At 43.4% G+C, this 22,752-nt stretch overlaps 9 protein-coding genes across 12 annotated transcripts; 5 read left to right on the top strand and 4 right to left on the bottom strand.

Moving 5' to 3' along the window:
• The first annotated feature begins 213 nt into the window (after positions 1-213).
• LOC125762187 (COP9 signalosome complex subunit 6) lies at positions 214-1,806 on the top strand. Its single transcript, XM_049424033.1, has 4 exons — positions 214-792; positions 859-1,010; positions 1,085-1,441; positions 1,502-1,806. The coding sequence occupies exons 1-4, from the start codon at positions 342-344 to the stop codon at positions 1,640-1,642; spliced, it is 1,101 nt and encodes a 366-aa protein (XP_049279990.1). The 5' UTR covers positions 214-341; the 3' UTR covers positions 1,643-1,806.
• Positions 1,667-2,970, bottom strand: LOC125762190 (zinc finger protein 330 homolog). Its single transcript, XM_049424036.1, has 3 exons — positions 2,823-2,970; positions 2,204-2,751; positions 1,667-2,128 (listed from the first exon to the last, which is right to left on the bottom strand). The coding sequence occupies exons 1-3, from the start codon at positions 2,954-2,956 to the stop codon at positions 1,851-1,853; spliced, it is 960 nt and encodes a 319-aa protein (XP_049279993.1). The 5' UTR covers positions 2,957-2,970; the 3' UTR covers positions 1,667-1,850.
• Positions 2,971-3,174: 204 nt separating this feature from the next.
• Positions 3,175-3,936, top strand: LOC125762200 (deoxycytidylate deaminase). Its single transcript, XM_049424049.1, has one exon. The coding sequence runs from the start codon at positions 3,213-3,215 to the stop codon at positions 3,810-3,812; it is 600 nt and encodes a 199-aa protein (XP_049280006.1). The 5' UTR covers positions 3,175-3,212; the 3' UTR covers positions 3,813-3,936.
• Positions 3,937-3,942: 6 nt separating this feature from the next.
• On the bottom strand, positions 3,943-6,430 carry LOC125762158 (nucleolar protein 10). Its single transcript, XM_049423984.1, has 4 exons — positions 6,268-6,430; positions 5,073-6,199; positions 4,329-4,997; positions 3,943-4,261 (listed from the first exon to the last, which is right to left on the bottom strand). Exons 1-4 carry the CDS (start codon positions 6,331-6,333, stop codon positions 4,018-4,020), a joined length of 2,106 nt encoding a protein of 701 aa, XP_049279941.1. The 5' UTR covers positions 6,334-6,430; the 3' UTR covers positions 3,943-4,017.
• A 593-nt stretch (positions 6,431-7,023) lies between these two features.
• Positions 7,024-17,551, top strand: LOC125762155 (myb protein). Of its 4 annotated transcripts, none has more exons than XM_049423980.1 (8): positions 7,024-9,344; positions 9,417-9,566; positions 13,001-13,906; positions 14,360-14,629; positions 14,816-15,033; positions 15,104-15,407; positions 15,600-15,713; positions 15,811-17,551. In XM_049423980.1, the coding sequence occupies exons 1-8, from the start codon at positions 9,255-9,257 to the stop codon at positions 15,937-15,939; spliced, it is 2,181 nt and encodes a 726-aa protein (XP_049279937.1). In that variant the 5' UTR covers positions 7,024-9,254; the 3' UTR covers positions 15,940-17,551. The 4 variants fall into 4 exon arrangements, with proteins under 4 accessions (XP_049279937.1, XP_049279936.1, XP_049279939.1 ...); XM_049423979.1 differs by having other exon boundaries at positions 14,813-15,033; XM_049423982.1 differs by lacking the exon at positions 14,360-14,629.
• A 258-nt stretch (positions 17,552-17,809) lies between these two features.
• LOC125762195 (ribonuclease H2 subunit B) lies at positions 17,810-18,876 on the top strand. Its single transcript, XM_049424041.1, has 2 exons — positions 17,810-17,960; positions 18,024-18,876. Exons 1-2 carry the CDS (start codon positions 17,927-17,929, stop codon positions 18,848-18,850), a joined length of 861 nt encoding a protein of 286 aa, XP_049279998.1. The 5' UTR covers positions 17,810-17,926; the 3' UTR covers positions 18,851-18,876.
• On the bottom strand, positions 18,862-19,689 carry LOC125762202 (SNAPIN protein homolog). Its single transcript, XM_049424051.1, has one exon. The coding sequence runs from the start codon at positions 19,344-19,346 to the stop codon at positions 18,960-18,962; it is 387 nt and encodes a 128-aa protein (XP_049280008.1). The 5' UTR covers positions 19,347-19,689; the 3' UTR covers positions 18,862-18,959.
• A 121-nt stretch (positions 19,690-19,810) lies between these two features.
• LOC125762204 (NHP2-like protein 1 homolog) lies at positions 19,811-20,621 on the top strand. Its single transcript, XM_049424052.1, has 2 exons — positions 19,811-19,960; positions 20,104-20,621. The coding sequence occupies exons 1-2, from the start codon at positions 19,958-19,960 to the stop codon at positions 20,482-20,484; spliced, it is 384 nt and encodes a 127-aa protein (XP_049280009.1). The 5' UTR covers positions 19,811-19,957; the 3' UTR covers positions 20,485-20,621.
• Positions 20,622-20,681: 60 nt separating this feature from the next.
• Positions 20,682-22,750, bottom strand: LOC125762166 (la-related protein 7). Its single transcript, XM_049423996.1, has 3 exons — positions 22,461-22,750; positions 21,485-22,403; positions 20,682-21,407 (listed from the first exon to the last, which is right to left on the bottom strand). Exons 1-3 carry the CDS (start codon positions 22,636-22,638, stop codon positions 20,750-20,752), a joined length of 1,755 nt encoding a protein of 584 aa, XP_049279953.1. The 5' UTR covers positions 22,639-22,750; the 3' UTR covers positions 20,682-20,749.
• Positions 22,751-22,752: the final 2 nt, after the last annotated feature.

Below are 22,752 nucleotides of genomic sequence, written 5' to 3'. Positions count from 1 at the left end.
AGAAACCTTGGGCAACCAGTACTGACAACGTGAAGACAAGTTAACTCATATTTTACTTTTTAATACATAATTTTATGTGTATATCAAAATGAATTTGATAAGAATTGTTTTTTACATTTCTTTGTCAAATTTTAGAAAAAGCGCGTAACATTCAATGTCATGTTATTGTGCCGTGGAGTTCCCATAGTGTTGAATGTCAAACCAAACGAAGATACCAAAACAATGTCAATTTTCTTCTCACACGGGCAAAAACCGTCATAACATAGTGCAGCGCATTGACCACAAATTCGGGAAAAAGCTCAACAATTCACACAATTGTGTAGCAAAGATTGTCCATCACAATGAGTCAACCCACGGAGGAAAAGATGGACATCGATAATGAGAGTGCATCCGCTACCGGCAGCACATCATCGACGGCTTCGGCTGCGATGCCAATGGTTGCATCCACCTCGAAAGCTGCATCACCGCCCGGTGTGTCGGATATGGATAGTGCCGGCGGATCTAGCGCTAAGCCTGTGCCGATCCAGCCAGAGGGTAGAAATGTGATGGCCAGCAGTGCAACGATTCCGTCAGTTACCTGTTCCCTGCATCCGCTCGTGATTATGAACATTGCTGACCATTGGACACGTACCAGAGCACAGAAGAGCAGCAAACCGTTAGTGTTTGGTGCGCTCATTGGCAAGCAAAAGGGTCGTAACATCGAGGTGATGAATTCGTTCGAGCTCAAGTACGATATAGTGAACGACGTGGTTATTATTGCTATGGATTATTATCAGGTGAAGGAAGAGCAGTGTAAGTATCAATGTTTTTCTTCACTTTAATAACCCTACCTAAAATACATTTGTCCTTTGCTCGCAGATAAACAAGTGTTTAGTGATCTCGATTTTCTCGGATGGTACACGACAGACACTATTCCATCGGAGAAACACATTAACATTCACAAGCAAATCTGCGAAATCAACGAGTGTCCTTTGATGTTACTGATGGATCCGCTTAATCGTAACATGAACGTAAGGATCGGCTAACGGAACCAGGGATCAACCAAACACCTAGACTTATCTGTTTCTCCATTTCCTTCCCACAGCTTCCAGTCGCTCTGTATGAATCTGTGATCGATATAGTGCAGGGCGAAGCCATGATGTTGTTTGTGCCGCTTGTCTACACACTCGCAACGGAGGAAGCGGAACGCATCGGTGTCGATCATGTGGCCCGCATGTCCAATAATGAGACTGACACTAACTCCACCGTAGCCGAGCATCTGCTCGCACAATACAATGCGATCAAAATGTTGAACTCGCGCGTTAAGATCATACTGGCTTACATAAAGGCGGTCGAGAATAATCAGCTCAAACCGAACCAGGAAATACTTCGAATGGCCTACTCACTCAGCCGTCGTCTACCCATCGTGCAGAATCCCTCTTTTAAGGAAGATTTTTACACGGTAACTTTCGGCCGGGAATCGCATAAGTATTTGTTCTAATTCCCTTTACTTTTCTTGCAGCAATCCAACGACGTCGGACTGATCACATACCTGGGAGCGCTAACAAAGGTAGCAAACGATATGAACCAGCTGGTAAATAAGTTTAACGTTCTCTACGACCGTCAAGCAATGGGACGACGCTTACGAGGCATTTTCTTCTAATACTCCAGCACCCAGCTCAGCTGCTTACTTTTAGTACGTTTCTTTTATTCTGTTTTTCATCGCTCCCTTGTTTTATTACAAACATCGTATCCATCTTTAGCACATTTGCAAACCGTTTTGTATAGTTCTGCTATGCAATAAACAAGAAGAAATGGGACTTTAAAGAGCTCCAGTTTGCATTGCAGAAAGAAACTAACATGCAAGGACGCTACTTTTGCGCCTTTGAGGATGTGCTTGAGGATGTTCCTTCTGCCGATTTACCTTCGGTAACTTCCTCTTCCTCATCCTCGTCATCATCATCGTCTTCGTCGTCATCATCATCGTCGTCGTCATCGTCATCTTCGTAGTCATCGTCGGATGAACCTCCTGAAACCTCGTTGTAATGATCGTGACTACTGCGGTAAGCCATGTACTCATCATCGTACGCATAATCATCATCCTCTCCGTCGTCGTCAAGCCGTTTACGACCGTACTTATGACTGCGGACTAGAAAAGCAAAAAAAAAACAAACAAATTACTCACAGCAAACTGTACGCTACTACGCCGCCAAACACGTCTTACCCGACATGCTGAGATCCTTCGTTTGACTCGTCTCGTAATTACACTTCGGACAGGGTATCGGCTTGTTCTTATCATACTTGAACCCTTTCCTGCGGATATGGTCGTCACAGTAGCACGTTTTGCAACGTAAACACGAGTACTGGCCCAGCTTGTTGCACGATTGGCACTTGTACGATTCGGACTCCAGCACCTGACACGAAGCCTGATGCTCGAACTGGTCGTCTTCGCACAGAAAATTGTTGCAGAAGCTGCACTTAAACATTCGCCCACCGTGATCCCACACGCCTCGCTCGCACTCGATACATACTGCGTCCATCAGCGGGCAAGTGCAGGCATGCGATTGCAGACATTTTCTTCCATGACATATCCACGCCTCACAATGGTCACAAATTGCACCAACCATCTGTAGACCGGTGGTAAACACACCCGCATGTTTCACCACACAATCTCCGGTTTTGAGCATGCACTTTTGCTTCCCGCACTGAGCACAAATCGGCAATCTCTGAAGACTTTGGCAGAAATAACAGAACGCTCTAGACTTTTGTTTCCTGGGAAGGAAATGAACGGGGATAGAAAATTATTCCCAACGTCGGCAGGGATTCACTACCGAAACACATACTTGCCACACTTCTCACAGTCCATTGCAACGTTGCATGGTTGCTCCGGCAGCTGAGATTCCCGGTTGCGGATTTCTTTCTGTCGGAGCTTCTGTTTCTCTGCCTTCTTTCGCTGGCCCGTCTTTTTCTTCGGCATCTTGACTTAACGGGGCGACAGTTAAATGGTGTGCAGCTGCCGAACGCAGTATCCGGAAGGTCCAATGCAGATGGAAATGCACAATTTCACAGCACCATTATCCAACACAAGCGACGACGAAAACACAACAACGTTTTGACTGACGTTTGTCCATGGTGACAGCTGAACTCTGTCAAAAGCATACCCGGTTGGCGGGATTGCAAGACACCTGCAATTCGGTGTGTCTAGTTTTTCTCTACATTTGTGCAATACTAAAATGGCAAGCGAAAAGCGGAAAGATACCATCGATTGGACGGAGTACTTCATGGCAATGGCTTTTCTCGCAGCGAAGCGCAGCAAAGATCCATCTACACAGGTTGGGGCTTGCATCGTGAACGAGGACAAACGTGTTGTGGGTATCGGGTACAACGGGTTTCCCACCGGTTGCAGTGATGACGAGTTTCCGTGGTCCAAAACGTCGGACAATCCACTCGAAACGAAGTATCTGTACGTGTGCCACGCGGAGGTGAACGCAATTCTCAACAAAAACAGTACCGACGTGAGAAACTGCACCATGTATGTGGCTTTGTTCCCTTGCAACGAGTGTGCGAAGATCATCATACAATCCTCGATCCGGGAGGTGGTGTATATGAGCGATAAGCACGCACACAAGGAGCATACGATCGCGGCAAAGCGAATGTTTGATGCTGCCGGTGTTAAGTACACACAGTACAAACCGCCCCACAGTCGGATAGTGATCGATTTTACCGAAATAGATTGGGACAGTTTGAATCAAGTGCCTGCGACTCCGAAAAAGAGCGATACTACAAATGATGAAATGAATATGGGTAATCTCTCCCTAAAAGAGCGCCACTGAAGAAGCTTTAATGTATAGATCAGTCCTGTTTTAGCATCTGCAACAAGCATCAATCTGAAAGTAATACAAAGTATACAGAAACCTACATCTCACAAGCAGATTGAAAATTATATTCCTCTATATCACTCGATTTTTCCATCTCATCGATCGGATCGGTTTATTGTAGCACTAGTTCACAATTGAGTGCACCATTTCCAAATAGTATTTAGGGTCTCTTCATAATCGTCTTTTTGATCACCCCCTTGGCCGAACGAATAACTTGTCTACGTTCTTCTTTATGTTTTTTCAGCTCCGAATGGTACCGTGCACGTTCCCGATCCTGCCCATTTTTATCGCTCTTCGATCGACCAGTGGTTGTGAACGTTATTTCTCGTCTACCAACTCCATTCTGGAACAGTACGCTTGAAGTTGCGTGATCTAGTTTGTTCACGCGCTTACCAAGGGACACACTGAAAAGGGAAAAGAAGGATACTTTAATGTACATCTGGAAACATTTCGAACCGAAGTCATACGTACGATTGAATTTTCTTTGCCGGTTGTATGATGTCAAAGTTCGCTCCTTCTTCTACGGTCAAAGAAACCTCTTTTCCGGTGTCTGCATCTTCATCCACTTCCTCGGCCAGTGAAACACCCTTGGAAGGTTTATTCCGGCGTTCGTTTGCTTTCTTATCCTTCGGCTTTGCACGAACTGGAACTTCTTCTTTCATCTCCTCGTCAGAATCTTCCTTTTTCTCTTCCTTTTCGCTTTCGCTTTCGCTCTTCTCGTCAAACAAATCATCATCTGTGCTCTGTCCTTCCTCCTCTTCGTCGAGTGCTGTAACGACAACATTTCCCTTCCGTCTTGCCTTATCACGATCTGCACGCTTCAACACCGCACTGAGAAGACGATAATCGTCCGCCTGCTTATCGATCTCGAAGTCGGGATTATCGAACATTTGCTTGAAACGATCGTCTCCCAGCAAACCCTTCGCGGCGGCGCTACGTTTCGAGTTGTTCAAATGTTCCTCTTGTATAAGCTGCTGAGCGAGCTCCCGGTTGACCTTTGGCAAGGCAGACTTAAGCTGAAGGCGAGCAGGACGGCTAGCTTCAATTTGTTTGCGAATTTTATCCTTACGAAAACCATCGAACGCAAACGAATCAGAAACTGCTTTTGCCTTATTGTATAAGCGAATGTTGATGAAGAACCTGTGACGAGAGTAAGGAATCATTGAATGAAATGTATGATGGTTAAACTATTTGAACATTCTCAAGCATACGTACCCGTGCATGTATGCACGCAGCATTTGCGTACCCTCCAGGTGGTCCAGCTTCAATTCTGCAAGTTCGTGCTTTGTGATAAACTTGTAATCGTCGTACACATTCTGTACCGACTCGGAAGCAATTTCTTCGACCAAATTGTCCAGGAACGAACACCATTTTGGTGCCGGTCCTTCACTAGGGATGTAGTAGGGCAGCATTTTATTGTCTTCCTGTGCGAACATAAATAATCCACTACCGGGGAAGTGGGCAAAATCGTTAAAATTGCTACGCGACTCGATGCACGCTTTTTGCTTCAGCGACGTTTCATCCCAAATCTTCAACATAGCCGCATCGAGCGAGTAGATCGAATTTTGATCCGGTTGAAAGCGTATCTTTTTGATTGGTAGCTGATTGAGATGATCCTTCATCGCGACAGGATTGCGAGCCCGAATATCAAACAGAGCTACATGCCCAGAGGAAGTGCCGGCCGCTAAGGTTAGACCATTTTTGAATTGCAGAGCCGTAACAGCAGCGACACCGTTCGTATTTTTGAGATTTGCAGCAACATCAAGCGTGCCGCAACATTTCTTATCTCGATAGTCCCACGCTTCGATCGTTCCATCCTGCGATCCGACGCAGATAAGCTGATGTTCCGGATTGATCGTGATACTATCAATGGCAGTAGCGCTTTGGCTCGCGTAAGGTAACAAGAACTGACCCCTCTCCATGTTCAGTCGATAGATCTCGGAAGAAGTGCCAACGAATAGTAGATCACACGTTGGTTTGTGATACGTCAAATCTCGACCAAATTTTGGAATACGCAGTCGGTAGTGTCGACCAGCAGCCGCATGTATCTCCACATACCGATCAGCATGCAGAAAAGCAAGCTTGCTATAATCATCGGAGAGAATGGCAAATTTTTCTACCTCCGAGTCGAAGCACCGCTCAAACTTCAACGACAGATTGCTCACTTCGAAACACTTCACCCGCGGTTTGTACGTCCCCGTTGCTAAAATGTACTGTCCATCGGGTGAGATGGAGATGCACGACGCCACACCGGGCATGTCGAAGTCCTGTATCAGCTCTATATGTCGATCAGCGTCCGCATTTTTCTTCGCGGACTTTTTCTGCTTGCGATCTGTAAGCCACTAAAATGCGCAAAAGTGTGCAACATGTTCAAATATGCTGTGCTACGGATGTTTCACGCTTTACTTACTTGTGGCACCGATTTTCCTCCACTAAGATTGTAGATTTTTACATTATTTATGTCGGTGATTAACATTTTTCAGCGTTTTACATTGAATTTCACTTGCGAAATGTGTTCTTGTGTTTATTTCAGACCGCCATGCAACAATTCTGTCAAACGACGAAGCACATTGAAAACAGACCACGAACCAAGGTGTATTAATTAAGGGGTGTACCCCACGTGAACAAGGTGAAGTTAAAATAGAAAAACAGAAATATCCTTTTTCAACAAAAATCTATTTATAAAAAGGAAATAACAATGCCGAGAACATCACAGCTTGGTAAATTCACGTTTTATTATGAAATCAGCAAGTAAACGTATTAAATCAGCACTTGTAAAGCGATTCGCTCATCAAACTTTACTTTTGTTATTTAAATTTACCAGCTTTTCTTCGATATTTGACAATTGAAAGATGACGCAGACCGCGCAAGATAATACGGCGAGAGGTGAGACAATCTCAATTGCGTGCTTTGCTAATCGAATGTCATTTATATGCAATAATAGCATGTTTTCTCTTTATTTTATGCATATGAAACCGTTGAAAATGTTGAAGTATGATCCATAAATTAAAATCCACGTGTAATTAACATCGGCGAACATCTTCACATAATAAAGGGAAAAAAATAAAAAATGGTGCGTATAATGACTGCCTTACGTCAACTGGTAAAACGTCAAAAGGGCTCAACTGTCCATCACCTGGCCCTTTTCAACCACCTTGGGCTTTTTCGAAGCAAGCGAAAACGGTCGCAAAACGCGTAACGACGGGGACGTTCCCTGAGTTTTTGAGTCATTTTATTAGCTATTTTGTACCACTATTTCACAAGTGTGCCCAATTACACGTGCGTTTACGATGAAGCAGACATGGAGTGTGCAGTAATTAGTGCAACAATTGCTGCCTAACTAGTGCTTAACGTCCGATTGCCACAAGCAGAAAATGGATCCATTCGGTTTGCCTGCTACGCCACCCAACAGCAGCTGCCAATAGTGTGTGTGGTTGCGTGAATAAAAATTCAAGTGATTCCGTTTCGGTGGTGAATCCTGTGGCAGGAAGAACCCAGCTAATGCAATTGCCAACCAGTGAAGGGTTTTAAAGTGTCGTGAAAGTGTTGCAGACGAGTGATAAAAGTGAAGCGCTATACCGTGTGTTCTGGATACGTTTCGCTGTGCGTGTGTGTTTACTTCGTTTCGTGTTCGCCCTGTGTACCGCGTGCCGTACTGTACCATTTTACACTTATCATCTAGTCAAGGAAAAAGTCCGGAAAGTTAGAGCCTACTCTGTTTGTTTATGTTTCGCCAGCAGAAGCACAGATTGCAATTGATATATTTTGCTTTTTTAACGTATCAATCCGTGAAGACTTGCGCACCAGCGGTGCGTACCATTTTGAAAGCTTCCCCCACTAGCCAATGGGGGCGCATCGGCAAACGTATCCAAATTAAATAAAACCGTTCACGTAAAAACGAACTGTTTTGATACGTTTCTCCTAAATCGTTCTGACAAGTGCGAAATATTGCGTACCAGCGCAACGCATAGGGACATTCCAGCAAGGAGTCGTCCTCTTGCCGTCCGGGGGCCAAAAATAGACCCACAGCAAGGGTAAACAGTGTAGTGAAATCGGTACACCCTGCAGTACCAGCAACAGTGGAGGGTAGATTCGTTCCTTGCGTTAGGCTGCCCAACATTCTCTAGGGGTGTTTCTTGTTTGCTACCCTCCTGGAAAACAGTGTTTTGAAGCATTTTTGCGTACACACCACAGGGGTGTAGTATTCTGTGCTACAGCCAAGGGACACAGCAAAGAAACGGTGCGACCCTCTCTTGTCGCGGGTCCGCGTTCGGTACTCAAGCTCGCTTCGCGCATCAAATCGCTTCCTGGGACGATTAGTCTGTTCCCCCTGGTGTCTAGCGCTAAGGGGTAGTCCGAAAAGCGGTGTACGGAAACAGAAGGGAAGAGAGAGAAAGAGAGAGAGAGAGGCAGGAAGGTAAACGCCACCTTATGCTGCCGCGCGCCTGTGAATGTGTACGCGTGTGTTAAAGGTGCGCGCATGGTGGCTAGTTGCATGTGCTAGTGTACTTGCGCTATCAATTATCATGCTCAACCCGATGCGCCGGTGAAAAATTGTCTTAAAAGCACAAAAGAAAAAGTTATGCAAAAGTGATCCTATTTCCTCTGCGCGTTACGCGACGCGGGACAGCGCGCTCACTGTTGTATATTGCTACTCTGTTCATGTGTTCGTGTGTGTATGTGCGCGCGTGTGTGTTGGTGAATAAGAAAACGAATAGAAGCAGAAAAGGAAGAGCCCATTACACGTGCGATCACATCCTAGTGTTTTTTTTTTGGTTAAAGAGTGAGCAAGAAAGAATGCGACAAGCTTAGAGAAGAGATAGCAATAGAAGCACCCTTATGTTCGACATCACCACCCCTAGAGTGACGGTGTATTATTGCATTGCCTAGGTGAAGGATAAATGTTCGCCTGTGCGTCTGTGTGTGTGTGTGTGGAAAGGAAACAATAAAACGGGGAAACGAGTGAAAACATAAAGGGGGCGCCTGGCACCGCACACCGCCTAGAGCATCGAGCGTGAGCGGAAACAAAACATCTGCCGTGGAAATAATTATTAAACGCACGGCATATGCTGTGAGACAAGAGACAAGGATAACACGATCGTACACTTACACAAGCACCCAATAAAACGTGTGCGAGGGAGATCGAAGACGAAAGATCCTGTGCCTAGTGTTTCGGAAGTGGGATCCTATCCTATTGTGGACGGTCGCATCTTCATCCCGGTGCCGAGAGACAGGATCAGGTCCTGTTTCATGTGTATGCGTGCATTAAGGATTGCAGATATACATCCTTTTGTATAACGTGTGCGTGTGTGTGCTGCTGTACTAGGAAGTTGATTGAACTTTTGCATACTTTCTGTTGGGGTAAAAAATAAGAACATCCCTTCGACAGGATCAGCTATGTCGGGAACAATGGACACCTCGGATGATGATAATTCGGAGCACTCGCAGGGAGATAAGTCCGTAAAATCTCGCTGGACCAAGCACGAGGTAAGAGGGGCTCGTTTTAACTTATTTAATGATTTATTGTAATACTTAAAATATTTCCAATACGTCTTACAGGATGCCGCCCTTAAACAGCTCGTCGAACAGTACGGTGAACGGTGGGATATCATCTCGAAGCTGCTAAAGGATCGTACCGACGTCCAGTGTCAGCAGCGTTGGACGAAAGTAGTGAATCCCGATCTGATTAAGGGTCCCTGGACCAAGGAGGTTAGTTGGTGATGATCGTCTCGAAAAACAAAAACTAAAAAACTGATTGAGGATCAACGTGTGAAAGGAACCGTGAAATTGATCTGCTATTTACCCAAAGTGGAAGTGCTAAGCCACTTACGCAAAGCAGCTGCTTGAGGAGGAAAAAAACACACACACCGCTGAACCAATCTTCCCAGACACGTGATCACTGCTGTCGACGAAATATGAACAGATGTCACAAAAATTGCTTCGACAGCGGTTTGTAGCGTGTGCACGTGTGAAGCAGCAACCCACGAGCCATTTGTTTTACAGCAATGAAATATGATCTTCATATAATTGATTGCATAAATCACACACACATCGTTGCTGCGTTGAAACAAATTTTTAAATCCGGTTTCATATGAAAATGCTTCGTATAACAAAATGCAAAACAAGACACAACATGTTTCTTCCTTTCAATGAGTCCATTTCATGGTTGGCGTACCACAGGGCTTATTACCTTTGCTCGTGCAGAAGGGTTCTATTTTTACTGTGGTATTCTGAAAAGAACCTTGAACATGATCGAGAAAAAAGCACCTTAAATTATCCATACTTTTAGTGGCGCAAGTTGAGAGGCAGAAAGTCCAGTCCTTAGGGTTCTCCATGAGCTTTTTCAAGCGGGCGAAGAAACCGCACACTTATAAATGATACAACCCACAGATGCAAAGCATTTCAAGACTGGGCCGTTCTATAATTAAAGCAAAAAAAAAAACATCCTAACGAAAGAAAACTATTCCCGCATACGGAGTATTTCATCATTCAGTCTCGAGGTTTCCCCCTTTTTTAGATGATTCCTTCAAGATCGTACTTCCTGTGCGGTGTGTTCATGTGGCTATTTCGCTTGATATAGGTGCCTGGTGTTGCGCTTTTCATTCGCTTATGATTATTTGTGGGGAGAAAAAAAGGGTGCAGGTTTAGATTGTTGTTTAAGGTGTAAGGCGTGGGCTAGAACTTCCGCTGCCGGGAAATGATGTTCGAAACAAACACTCGGAAATTGTGGCTCATGCGGGAAGATTAATCGGGCATGTTTAGCTACAAAAGCAAAAAGGCAACGCTGGTTCGTTCAAGGAGTGTACCGTTCGGAAGCAAATGAAAGGTTCCCCCGGGGTGAACCGATGTGCAGAAAAAAGCGAGAGTTTTAACCAACGAATCGGAACAATGTAGAAGGGTGCACGGAAAAGACAAAAGCTTAAAAAATTCGCCTGTTGACACATGCAGGACTAAGGGTCGAGCTGTAATTTACTATCAGCGAACCGTGACCGATCGCGTTCAAGTGGAATGGTTAGTCCACTTTTGAGATATTAGAAAGGCTGAGATATTATAAGATTGTCTAAAGATATGATTTGTACTGAACGTACAATTGTTTTACCAACAAGATTTTAAATATGTTTATTCCTTTTACGGACGTTTGGAAGGAAATAGGCTCAAAGCACTACAAGAACAAAGGCCGGAAGAGAATTACAGGGAAACACACATGATAAGCTGCGGAGAGCCCACTTTTGGAAATCGCGCAAGCGAATATGAAAGTGCGGAAGGTTGATACGGAAACACCCAATATGTTAGCAAATCGCCCAATATAGATACGAAATCGCGTGCAATTGATATAAAATGTCAGATTGGCGAGGCGGATTGAATGCTGGGTATATACTTGTCGGTTCGAGAGTTGAAAAATGTAAACAAATATTTTTAAAATAATTTTTAATTAAATAAAGTAGTTGGTGCATTCGAAAATCGTATTAAAATTATTGTTTAATAATATAATTATAATATTATCTCGCTCAAACTGAAATTGCGAACTATAACTGTAAACTGTATTTCAAAAACATGCTAAAATTCAAATTGGAGATTTAAACCAGTGCCTATATACACCCGTGTTCAAAACTGTTCTGTTGAGAAGCCTAAATTCGTTGGGATATAGAAAATATTTCATATTGGTCTACAAGCGAAACGTCTACAGTTTTACGGATTAATCTTTGGCAAATTTTGTGTGCTTTGTGGATATTTACAAAATAGCATAACGTACGTTAGTTTTTGGTGTATACAATCATGCCCCTGAAGGTATGTATACGTTTAAAATAGTTCAATAGTTCATTTAAAATAGTGTAAAAGTTTAAAATTTCCGTGTCTTTTCATGTCTTGCAGGCGCTTGAGTACGAAAGGAGTAATTTCTTTGCCGATGAATTTTTGCTTCAAGAACGTACCGTGTAAGAGTAATGTAGGTTACAATCGAGCAAAGGACTGAGGCAAACTAACTGTAACTAAAATCGGCAATTTTTCATTTATATAAGCAAACATGAGCTCTAGCCAAAGCTCTGAACTAGCTCAAAGTGCAAACGGGGCAGTGCAAGCACTTCGACGTCGAAAGACTACGAGCAACGAAGATAGAGAGCGCGTGGTAACGGCGTATGAAAATGCAGCAACTCTTGCTGCCATTAGCCAGATGCTGAATATAAAACTAACGACAGTTTACGGTATTGTCAAAAAATACCAAACAGCATTTCAGGTCGAAGCCAAGAAAAGTGGTGGCAACGGGCAGAAAATATTATCGCAGCAAGCCATAAGTGATATTCAATGCTGCATCAACGACAATTGTACGGTGACGAGATCACTCGCACAAAAATTGTTGCAGGAACACGGTGTGCGAGTTTCCACTACCACCATAGCGAGGTGCTACCCCTCGAAGATGGTACCATCTTCAAGAACTACCCCTTGAAGATGGTGAAGCAAATACCGGAGCGGCGTAACGCACCGACGACCATCGAGGATCGGAAAATGTACGCCACACAATTTTATGGCGTGGCGCGCGAAGTTGGATTTAATGTCAGCATGCGCACGCTTAAATGACGATCTCGGAAAGGTACGCCGGCCACCGCCACCGTACCACAAACTACGTAATATAATTAAAAAATATTTTTTAAAATGTTTGTTTACATTTTTCAACTCTTGAACCGACCAATATATACCCAGCATTCAAACCGCCTCGCCAATCTGACATTTTATATCAATTGCACGCGATTTCGTATCTATATTGGGCGATTTGCTAACATATTGGGTGTTTCCGTATCAACCTTCCGCACTTTCATATTCGCTTGCGCGATTTCCAAAAGTGGGCTCTCCGCAGCTTATCATGTGTGTTTCCCTGTATTAAAGCATTTTTTGCTAGAGAAAGAGAAAAAAACAAAAGCACAAGGGTTGAGTGCTGCGTCCTACACACTCTTGGAGTTGTGCGCCTGATCATTTTGAATTCGATGACGGGGCAAAAATTAAAATTGAAAATTAAAAAAATTAAAATTCGATTTGGTAATGATTTTTTTTTTCATGGCGTTTTCACTTTGAAATTAGAATCGTTTCCATAACATACCCATAAGGCGTTAAACAATGATGCTAAATGTACTCTTCTTCCCCCATTTCAGGAGGATGACAAAGTGGTGTCCTTGGTCACAAAGTACGGTCCAAAGAAATGGACACTCATCGCACGGCATCTTCGGGGGCGCATCGGCAAACAGTGCCGCGAACGATGGCACAATCATCTGAATCCGAACATTAAAAAAACCGCCTGGACCGACGAGGAAGATCAGAAGATCTACGAAGCGCACAAGCAATTCGGTAACCAATGGGCAAAGATCGCAAAGCTGCTACCAGGCCGGACGGACAATGCGATCAAAAACCACTGGAACTCGACGATGCGCCGCAAGTACGAAGGCCCAGATGCAACCCGTCGACGGGTGAAGCTTATCTCATCGTCACAAGCGCACCAGCCGCATCAGCTGATGCACCATGACTATCAGCAGCAGTCGGGTGGCTCGAACATGGATATGGACGAGAGTGGTGAATCGAAGCCGAAAACGATGCGCTATCCACCGCACGAAAGTTTGCAAAACATCATTCGCAACAATCGCAAAAAGCCTTCGATCGATGAGCATAAGTTTAAGGACGAAATACCGATCGAGGAGGGTCAGATCGATGATAAGGTGGCCGTATCGACTGAGCAGGGTGATTTCCTGATACGCCCACTACCGGACCGGGAAAAGCAGTACGTCATTGAGCCGGTATATCCAACACGGCTAAATATGAAATTTTTCACCGAAAGCAATGCGGCCAACAATAATAACAATATTACCGAAACGTTGCCAACTGCCGGTGGATATCCGATGGCAATCGGTGGCCAGCAATATCTTCCCGCCAACATCGATTTGCATGAGCTGATTAATGCGACACGCAATGAGGATAGTGGCGTGGAGCAGACGGATCAGAAAGGACGCCATACAACGCCGAACATTCTGCGACGAAAGCGCAAATTAAAGGAAAATCAAGATTTGGTAAGATTAGTTTCGCACGCTGGTGATTTTGGTTGTCGTTGTTATTACGCTTGTTGCGTGGAATGTTTGTTTGTTTTAGGTTGGAGCTTAATCTTGAATAACTTTGTTGAAAAAGTTGTACGCGTTAAGATAAATGTTTATTCTGCTTAAAATGTTTGTTGATTATGCATTCATAATTTTATGATCTTGTTTTAATGTGGATTTCGTTTGTGAAAGTTTTTGTTTTACATTGTTTCTTTATTTCCTTTTGCTCTTATCTACCGACGGAGCAGGATCTCGCACTAATCATTCCCACAATATATAACTTAACAGCTTAATCCGAAGCACAAACACACTTCCGAATGCAACATGCAATCGATCACAACTCGCACAAAAAAAAATCACAATATTTTATCATTGTCTTGTACTGCGTCATTTAACACCAATGCTTTCACTGTACATACTATTATATAGCACGAACTACTGTCGATGCAGGGGCACTATAATGAACAGCAAGGTACAGCTGGTAATGGGGCAAACGGTGCACAGGGCACTATGCACACCGGTCAGGATGGTAACGGTTATCATCGTGTCGGTGCGGAGAAAATGCACCTTTTATCACCGTCCATTACACCGATCAAGCCGCTACCTTTCTCGCCGAGCCAGTTCTTGAACTCTCCCAGTCTGAACGTGTCCTTCGATCAGCTTCCCGCCAGTACGCCCGTCAAACGAGCAACAGTTAAAGTATGTTTTTGTTTCGTTTTTTTTATCATTTTGTATCATTTTTATATTTTATGTATACTGTTATAATTTACTACGTGTGTTTTGCTTTGCTATCCAAACGCGATCTTTCTAAATGTAGATGCTCACAGCATGCAGTGTATATTGAGTGTTTATTAATTTTTGTTTTATGTATCCCCGTTTCAGCAGAACGACACTAGTCTATTAAGCACCCCAGTTCCGGCGAAAGATGTATCGGTAAAGGCTGAACCGCTGAAACACGAACCTGAGAAACGTGCAGAAGAAGCTGAAGATGATGCTAAAACTAAAACACCACTGAAGGAAGGTGGAAAAGCGCCGGTCGAACCACGCACTCCGACCCCATTCAAGAATGCAATGGCGGAGTTAGGAAAGCGACGCTCGGAAATGTAAGTTTTATTAGACACAGGAGTCACTACGGTATGTGATAACCGAAGACCTTTTTACTTTGTCCTACAGCTACATTCCACCGAGTCCCGCACGTATTGGGGAAGACATTGCGGAAATAATGAACCAGGAACAGGCGAAAGAACACTCTGCCGAAACTTCGTCAACGTTGGCAAGTGGCAGTGATGCATCGATGGACAATAAAACAATCGTCAACAACAACGACCCATCAACGGTTACGGTTGATGCGAAGGAAATCACTGTCCCGGCGCGAAATGGACAGTTGTCACCGCGCATTGCAAAGAAACCTTCCTCTTCCTCCATGTTTACGAATCAATGGGAAAACTCCGACATGAGCTTTTTTGCCGAAACACCGGTAAGTGTGAAGTTAAATATCAAGTGATTACGTGGTTTAGCTTGATCGCGAAGAGAAGATCGTTGAGGATCACTATTGCCACTGGCTGGCCCTTTCCTGATGGTTGTTTTAGCCTATCCTGTCTTGTGTAGCTTTAGACAATTGATTATTTAATGTGAATACTAACAAATGATTGTTCGTTTTTGTCCCCAGAGTAAATCACTTATTTCGGACTCGGGAGTAACACTTTCGCCATCATTACGGGATCAACTGTTGCTGGATGGCGATGCAAAGGATTGTAACAAGTCCAGTATAAAGTCACCGGTGGTAGGTTTTTTTTCTAAATGAAATTAGTGCTAGTAGTAGAGAACATAGTGTTTTATACTCATTTCTTCTCATTTCAAACTTTCCGTATTATTTTCAGCTCGTCGACCCGAAGTGGGAAAAGTATGCATGCGGCAAAACGCGTGATCATATGATCGTGTCGCAGCAAGCACATGGCTGCTTGAAGAAGACAGCACTTCAGCCACGATCGTTGAACTTTTACAAATAGACGAAACGAACTTTCTGCTAACCCGAAAACACGACCGACGCGTACGTGTACCAGTAACTTGTGCAAAAGCAATCAATTTAAATGCGTAGGATCGGTGCTCTGAACCACTAGTGAAGTAAGACAACAAAGCGTTTATGGTAGATGTTACGGTTTAAGCGTTCTTAAGATTAAATAACTATATGAGATAGATTATTGCAAAATCTAGCATACGGATACAGCCGATCAACGCACGCCTAACGAAAAGTGGTCGTACCTGGGACTTTCAACAAATGTTCCCGTGACATCCCTCTTACGTAAACTCCCCGTTAGAATTTTCGTAGAGGCATACAAAAGTAGATTTAAGGCGTTCAAAACTAACCAAAAACCTCATTTTAGGTAAGAAGCAAACTAACATTCATCTTCTTCGTACAGCAAAGTGCTCGTACGTAGAAAGAAAAACATACTTGATTGCACATATACATACATATATAGGTATATATATTTTGAAAAAATGTTTACATATTTTTTCGTTTCTTTTCATAAGCCCACTTGCATGATGAAAAAGGTACCTTAGAGATTCCTTAAACAAAAACAATGTTTGTCATAATTAAAGTGTTACAACCAAGTTTCACGTTCACACCCACAGTTCAATCGGTAGCTATATTTTGATAAACGTTTTGCACACAAAATTAATTGAACGCGTATTGGAGGACAGATTTAGTATCGTTTTTTTTTCATTCTATTTGCTCGTTTGAAGCACACATAAATGCTAGGCTGACCATCTTTAAGGGAACATATATATATTTTTTTTAAATTCACACTATTTAGATGCATTTGACGACCCGTAGTGAAGCTTAACAGTCAGTTATATTTTTTAAATAATATTTAGCAAACTCTTGGCCACATTTTTGTTCAAAAGAAGGGAAGTATGTTTAAATTGTTTAGCGTGGTAGTTCTCAAATGAGTCATAAGAAAGGGCAAAGATGCGTTATATAGTTGAGAACATATAAATTATAGAAGCGAAGTGTGTGACAAACGCCCCCCCCCCCCCCCTCGAAGAAATAGATATTTTTGATAAATGTATCTTGTAATTGTTCACATGCGGTAGTAATAGGAGCGCCGTATACGTTTGCAAATTTATTTTATTTAATATTGTAAAAGTTTCGTATCAGGGCAATTTTTTTTCATTTTTGCTGTAATTCAAAGTTAGATGGGGAAAGAAATAAAGTAATACATAATCAAACAACAGCTCAAAAAAAAAATCATTCTAAATATTTGCTTATTTGTATCTGAAAAAGGTATTGAAGGCATGGCCAGATCTAGCCACACCAGTGCTAGATATCCTCCAAAAAGTACGGTATCCGATATCCGGCCTTTATCACCGTTTTCCAAAAATCTATCCTTAATATTAGCATTTGGCTCATCAATATTATTTTATAATGCTTCATCACCGGAGATCATCCTTGCCGGATTTTTTTTAAATGGCACGGTCGTAAAATGCTTCTTTCAAGCAGCGGTTCCTTTCATGGTCTACATCTGATAAGAATACACTTTGCCTGTGTATTGTTTATCATTTGTTCACTCTTTCTGGCTTCGTCTTTCCGTTTGGTGCATTCGATCTAGACCTGTGATGAGATTCAAATGGCTCCGACAAAATGTTCGACTCTCTCACGATGACAATGCTCTCTAGAAATCGCACTGCATAATGACACAAATTTCACATAGATCAATGGTCATTTGCATCAATAATATATAATAATAATATATATGCTTAAACAAAGCAATTATCAACGCCTCAACGCCATTCCACCGCCGTCAGTGCTTCCGACACTTTTCATGACCATGTAAATTGGTGTCTCGGCTAAATTGCGCATACTCACAAGCGCACCCTTATGTAGTAACCTTGGGACGTTGTTCGTTGGGGAGTATTTACATCACAGCAGCATTTCATTTCCATTTCGCGCTAAAAGTTGTTTGTTGTTATTTTACATCTGTTGTGCCGTTCGAAATGTCCTCAAATAAGTTCTTTTTTGTATTTAAAGGTAAGAACTAGATGTTTACTATGCGGAATCACTGTAAAAGCGTTTTTGTTTCCTTCTTCTCAGATTCCCTAATAGAGAGTGATAGTGCAAGCTTGAGTATTGTATCGCTGCGCAATCCTGCGACAAGAAATGAATCAAAATATTTAATCCGGCGCACCTCGGAGGGATCACAGCTGTACGAAGTGAACTGCTTTAACGAACACCATCGCTCATGGTTCATCAACGAATCGGTGTGCTCTAATGGGAAAATTTTCCTGCCCACACCGATCGACCCACTGTTTCTGGCGCTTCCATACTTAGTAGCAGAGTGCAGCGAACGCGCAATACCGTTAGATCAAATCTTGATAGACGATTCGTTTCCGCACACTTCAAACCTGACCGATGTGCTGTCCCCGAAGCGTATGAACTTGCTGGCTGATGAAAAGCGGGCAGGCAACATTCTTGCATTTAAGTACAACGAGACAAAAACATTGGAGTGGCTTGTTAGCAAATGCCACCGATTGAGCAGAGTTGTCAGCAAACAGGAAGGACCTGCATCCCGTTCATTGAATTACATCAAAGAAGAGAAGGAAAACGAAACCGAGGTGGAGGAGGACGAGAAGGCCACACTGCATACGGCTCTCGGCATCATTGCCGATTATCTTTCGCTCGAGTTAGGTCGCAAGCTGTCGACGGCGCTGGGTTTTCCCGAGGATGAAAATATTTCCAAAAAACGTAAATCCATAGTTGATCTGGAGTCGGCTGTTGTGAAAAAACTCAAAAAGGAAGACATCCACGAAACGACTCCCGTTAAGCTACCGGGAGCAGAGAAGAAAGTAACCGCGAAAGCGAAGGCACTAGCGAAGGCGGCTAGTGGGTCAAAAAGCATTTCTAGCTTCTTCAAAAAATAAACTCATCCTGGTGGTAGTAGATAAAATGAATATATTTATTTGTATGGGAATGAAAAGCAAACGGCTACGTAACATTAAACATTAAGCTAGCTTTGGTAATGCACAATCTTCAAGAGCTAGGCACGGGAGCTTGAAGTTCCTGCTGCTGGCACAACATCACAAGTCTTTCCTGTGCCCCCTGGAGAATGTTCATTATCACAACAACCTTCTGCTTTACGCGTACCATACGTTTGAAATATTCGTGCAACACGGGATCGTTCTCGAAGTTGAGATTCTTCATTTCGCCGGACAATTCTTCCAGCTGCTGGCGTAATTCGCTTTGCGTTTTGCTTGCACCACGGATGTTGTTTTCCAGATCGTCGATGACTGGCTTGAAGAGGCGGAAAAATCCCTCGGTTAGGATGTCTCGGGTTGGGTTTTCGCACAGATTTTCCGTATTGTCTGTCCGCTCGTCATCGATCGATGTTAGTGAACTATCCGAATGATCATCAGCCATTGTCGAACGAACCGTGTTTATCCTTGCAATGATTTACACTTTAACTTTTGTTTGTGGTGGGTGAAGTAATAAAATTTGATAGAATTTCGCTGGGACAAAGAAACGATGTAAATATTCGATATTGTAAGTTTTGTTTATGATTTGTTATCAATTTTGACTTTTTTGTTATGTTTACTCAAGATAGCTATAGAAAGGTGATGTGAAGTTTGGTGTTTGGTTTTTTGACAGTAGAGTGCCGTTGGAATATTTTGAAAGAGTTTTTAATATTATCAATTTTTAATGAAGTTCTTCTTTCGAAATATTTATTTTTGAGAAATAAATTATAATTTACTGCAATAAGTTCCAAACAAACAGGTAAGAGAGTCGTTGTATATTTTTATTTTGCTTACAAAAATCAACTGACAGGCATAAAGATGGCGACATTAGCAATCACTATAACCCAGCCTGATAGGATAGCTATTCTGCAACCACGCGGTTTCACATCGTTCATCATTATTCGTGTTTTTCCGGCCAATGAAGCTAGAAGCCGAGGCTTAGAAATTTTCTGCAAATAATTCCATTTTTACAACAAACTAACCCATTTTGTGACTGAGAATCAATCGAATATCAAGATGGTAAGTTTCATTTGCTGTGGAATTGTGAAAAGCAGTACATCTTTCTGCTTAAAATCGGGTTTAACTTATCCCACCGCGTGGTTAATACCACCGCATCCGGTACTGTAATCCGATGGCATTTTTCATGCGTCTTCATTTTACAGACTGAAGAGGTTAACCCGAAGGCTTACCCACTGGCCGACCAGTCGCTCACTTCGAAGATCATGACGCTGATCCAGCAGGCGGTAAACTACAAGCAGTTGCGCCGTGGTGCCAACGAAGCTACCAAAACGCTGAACCGTGGTCTGTCCGAGTTCATCGTAATGGCTGCAGATGCGGAACCGATCGAAATCATCTTGCATCTTCCGCTGCTGTGTGAGGACAAGAACGTACCGTACGTGTTTGTGCGATCCAAGCAGGCGCTCGGTCGTGCGTGCGGTGTATCGCGCCCAATCGTCGCCTGCTCCGTGACGATTGATGAAGGATCGCAGCTTAAATCTCAGATTGTATCAATCCAGCAGGAGATCGAACGGCTGCTCGTTTAATTAGGGGGTTACCCGGGACAAAGTACAAAGTGTATTATGACGCATTTTATCGGTTTTTGTAAACGGGATGCTTATTGGGAGAAAAAAAAACCATAAACTTGTATAGTTTTACGGATATAAGTTCGTAAAGCGCGAAACTGCAACGTCGTCTTACTGTTCCCAACACGAAAGAAATGGGTATGTAAAGTTTGCTCTCATTTCCATTAATTTCACTTTATTTTCAAGTGCTCAGTTCGGTTCACATAACATACTCGCCGGCACAATTTCAATCATCATCGTCGTCAAACTTAACGTGATTATTTATCTTACGAATTAACTTCGTACGGCCTCGAATCCTCTCCTTTTTGACACGCATGTTCAGCTTATCCTCCCGATCGCGCATCATTTTGTCCCAGTACTGCTGTTCCTGTTCACCGCTCAGTATGTGTGCGCCATATTCCGCTGAATTGTACTCCCTCACCAACGCATTAGCCGATGCTGGCTTGTCGACGCGTACGAATGCCTCAAAAGATCCCTCCTTCAGGTCGATATACTTCACGTACGGATGTTGCCGCAGCTCTGTGCGGAAATCCTTCACATCGACACACGGCTCCCGAAACTTGATGCTTACGATCAGCCCAGGTTCGAAGGAAAATAATGGTCGCTTCGCTATCGCCACACTTTCCTCGGGAACTTCCGGTTGGAGTGCATTTGTCCCATCCATCTCGCCCTGTTCCTCATCAACTGGCATCGCACCGTAAAAGTTAACCCGTGGTGATGATTTAATCGATTTAATCGCAATTCCACTGCCCGGGTTCGAAGTGGTTGCTTTCGGGTGGCCCCTTTTATGATGTTTGTTCGTTTGCTGGAACAGACGCTTCAAATTTTTTGCTTCTTGCTTCTGCAAATTCAAATACTTGTTCCTTAAACGGCGCCATTCTTTCCTGGAGGGTTTAAAACGGTAAAGAAATTATATCATTATACAAAGAGCCGAATGATGATATCCCTTTCGCTTACTCACTTGGTCATTATTTTAAGCTCGTACACTTTATCGTCCAGCTGTAGCTCCTTCTTGATGATACTGCAACCCTTCCTTTGGCGACATTTTTTCTTGCCTCCTGCTTCCAGTTGCATATCTTGGCCATTTCCATGCTCTATATCCTTTGCCGCTTCCGTCCCATCCTTATTATCCTCCTCACCAGCACGATCGTCATGATCTGTGTGGAACTCGTCGTCGCTTGTGCGGTCAAGCTTTTTCCCATTCGCTTCCCGGGCTGACTGCTGTTCGTCCTGAGTATCGTCGTCCTCGTCGTCGCTTGTCGGTTCGATCCTGTGTCTCTTTGCCGGTGGTTCGTCGCAATCTTCGTCCTCTTTTTTATCCGTGACAACTCCAGGAACTGTAGACGATTGCAATGCTCCACCCAGCAGTGTAGAAGAATCTTCTTCCGGTGAATTATTTTTACCAGATTCTTTCACCTCTGAACCATCCTCGTGCGGCATTTCTAGCTTGCCCTGCTCGTACGTTTTGATGCTAGCCATTTTTGCTGGATCCGTTGTTTCAAATGCCAGCACACCGCCGAATGTTTGAAACGCTTTCAGTACCTTCTGCACACTTGCTTCCTCATCAAACTCCACGAATCCAAACTCTTTGATTTTGCCCGAATGTTTAAATGTTGGCAACGACACGTACGACACCTTGCCGTAGCTCGAAAACACATTCTTCACCCATTCGTGGTTTGCTTTCGGTGGTAACCGTTCCACATAAATCGTACATTCGTCACAATTTTCCTTAACCACCAGCTCCGTCATGCGACGCACCTTCGTATTATCTTCGGAAAGTTCGAGCAGGGTGGAGTTGGTCAGCGCATTTCCAATCTCTTCCACACTTGAGGTCAACGCTTTGATTTTGTTGAACTTTAAAAACTCCTCTAGAGGAATGACTGGAAATACATTGAAGTTAGGCAATGAAGGGAAAAGCAAACGAAGTGTATACTTACACGGTCCGTTCTGCAATAGCTGTGCCATGTACCGGCTTTTGGTTAGGTTAGCATCGGAGAAGTAAAATTCCATCTGCGTGCGGATGGAATTGAATTTGTGTCGGCTACGATGACGACCCTTTTTGAGAGCAGCCGTATCCATTTCGGCATCTTTGCCGGGATTTTCCAATTTTTCCATACTATGGCACAACAATTACGAAAGCCGGTTCTCGATAGTTGCTGCACAATTTCCCTATTGTTTATGTTGTACAAATCTTCGCTCTGCGGAATGACAGCAGTGTTGCTAGCGAGA

Source organism: Anopheles funestus, chromosome 2RL (genome assembly GCF_943734845.2).
Source record: "Anopheles funestus chromosome 2RL, idAnoFuneDA-416_04, whole genome shotgun sequence".
Lineage (NCBI taxonomy): Eukaryota > Metazoa > Arthropoda > Insecta > Diptera > Culicidae > Anopheles > Anopheles funestus.
This window is presented reverse-complemented; position numbering and strand designations above follow the sequence as displayed.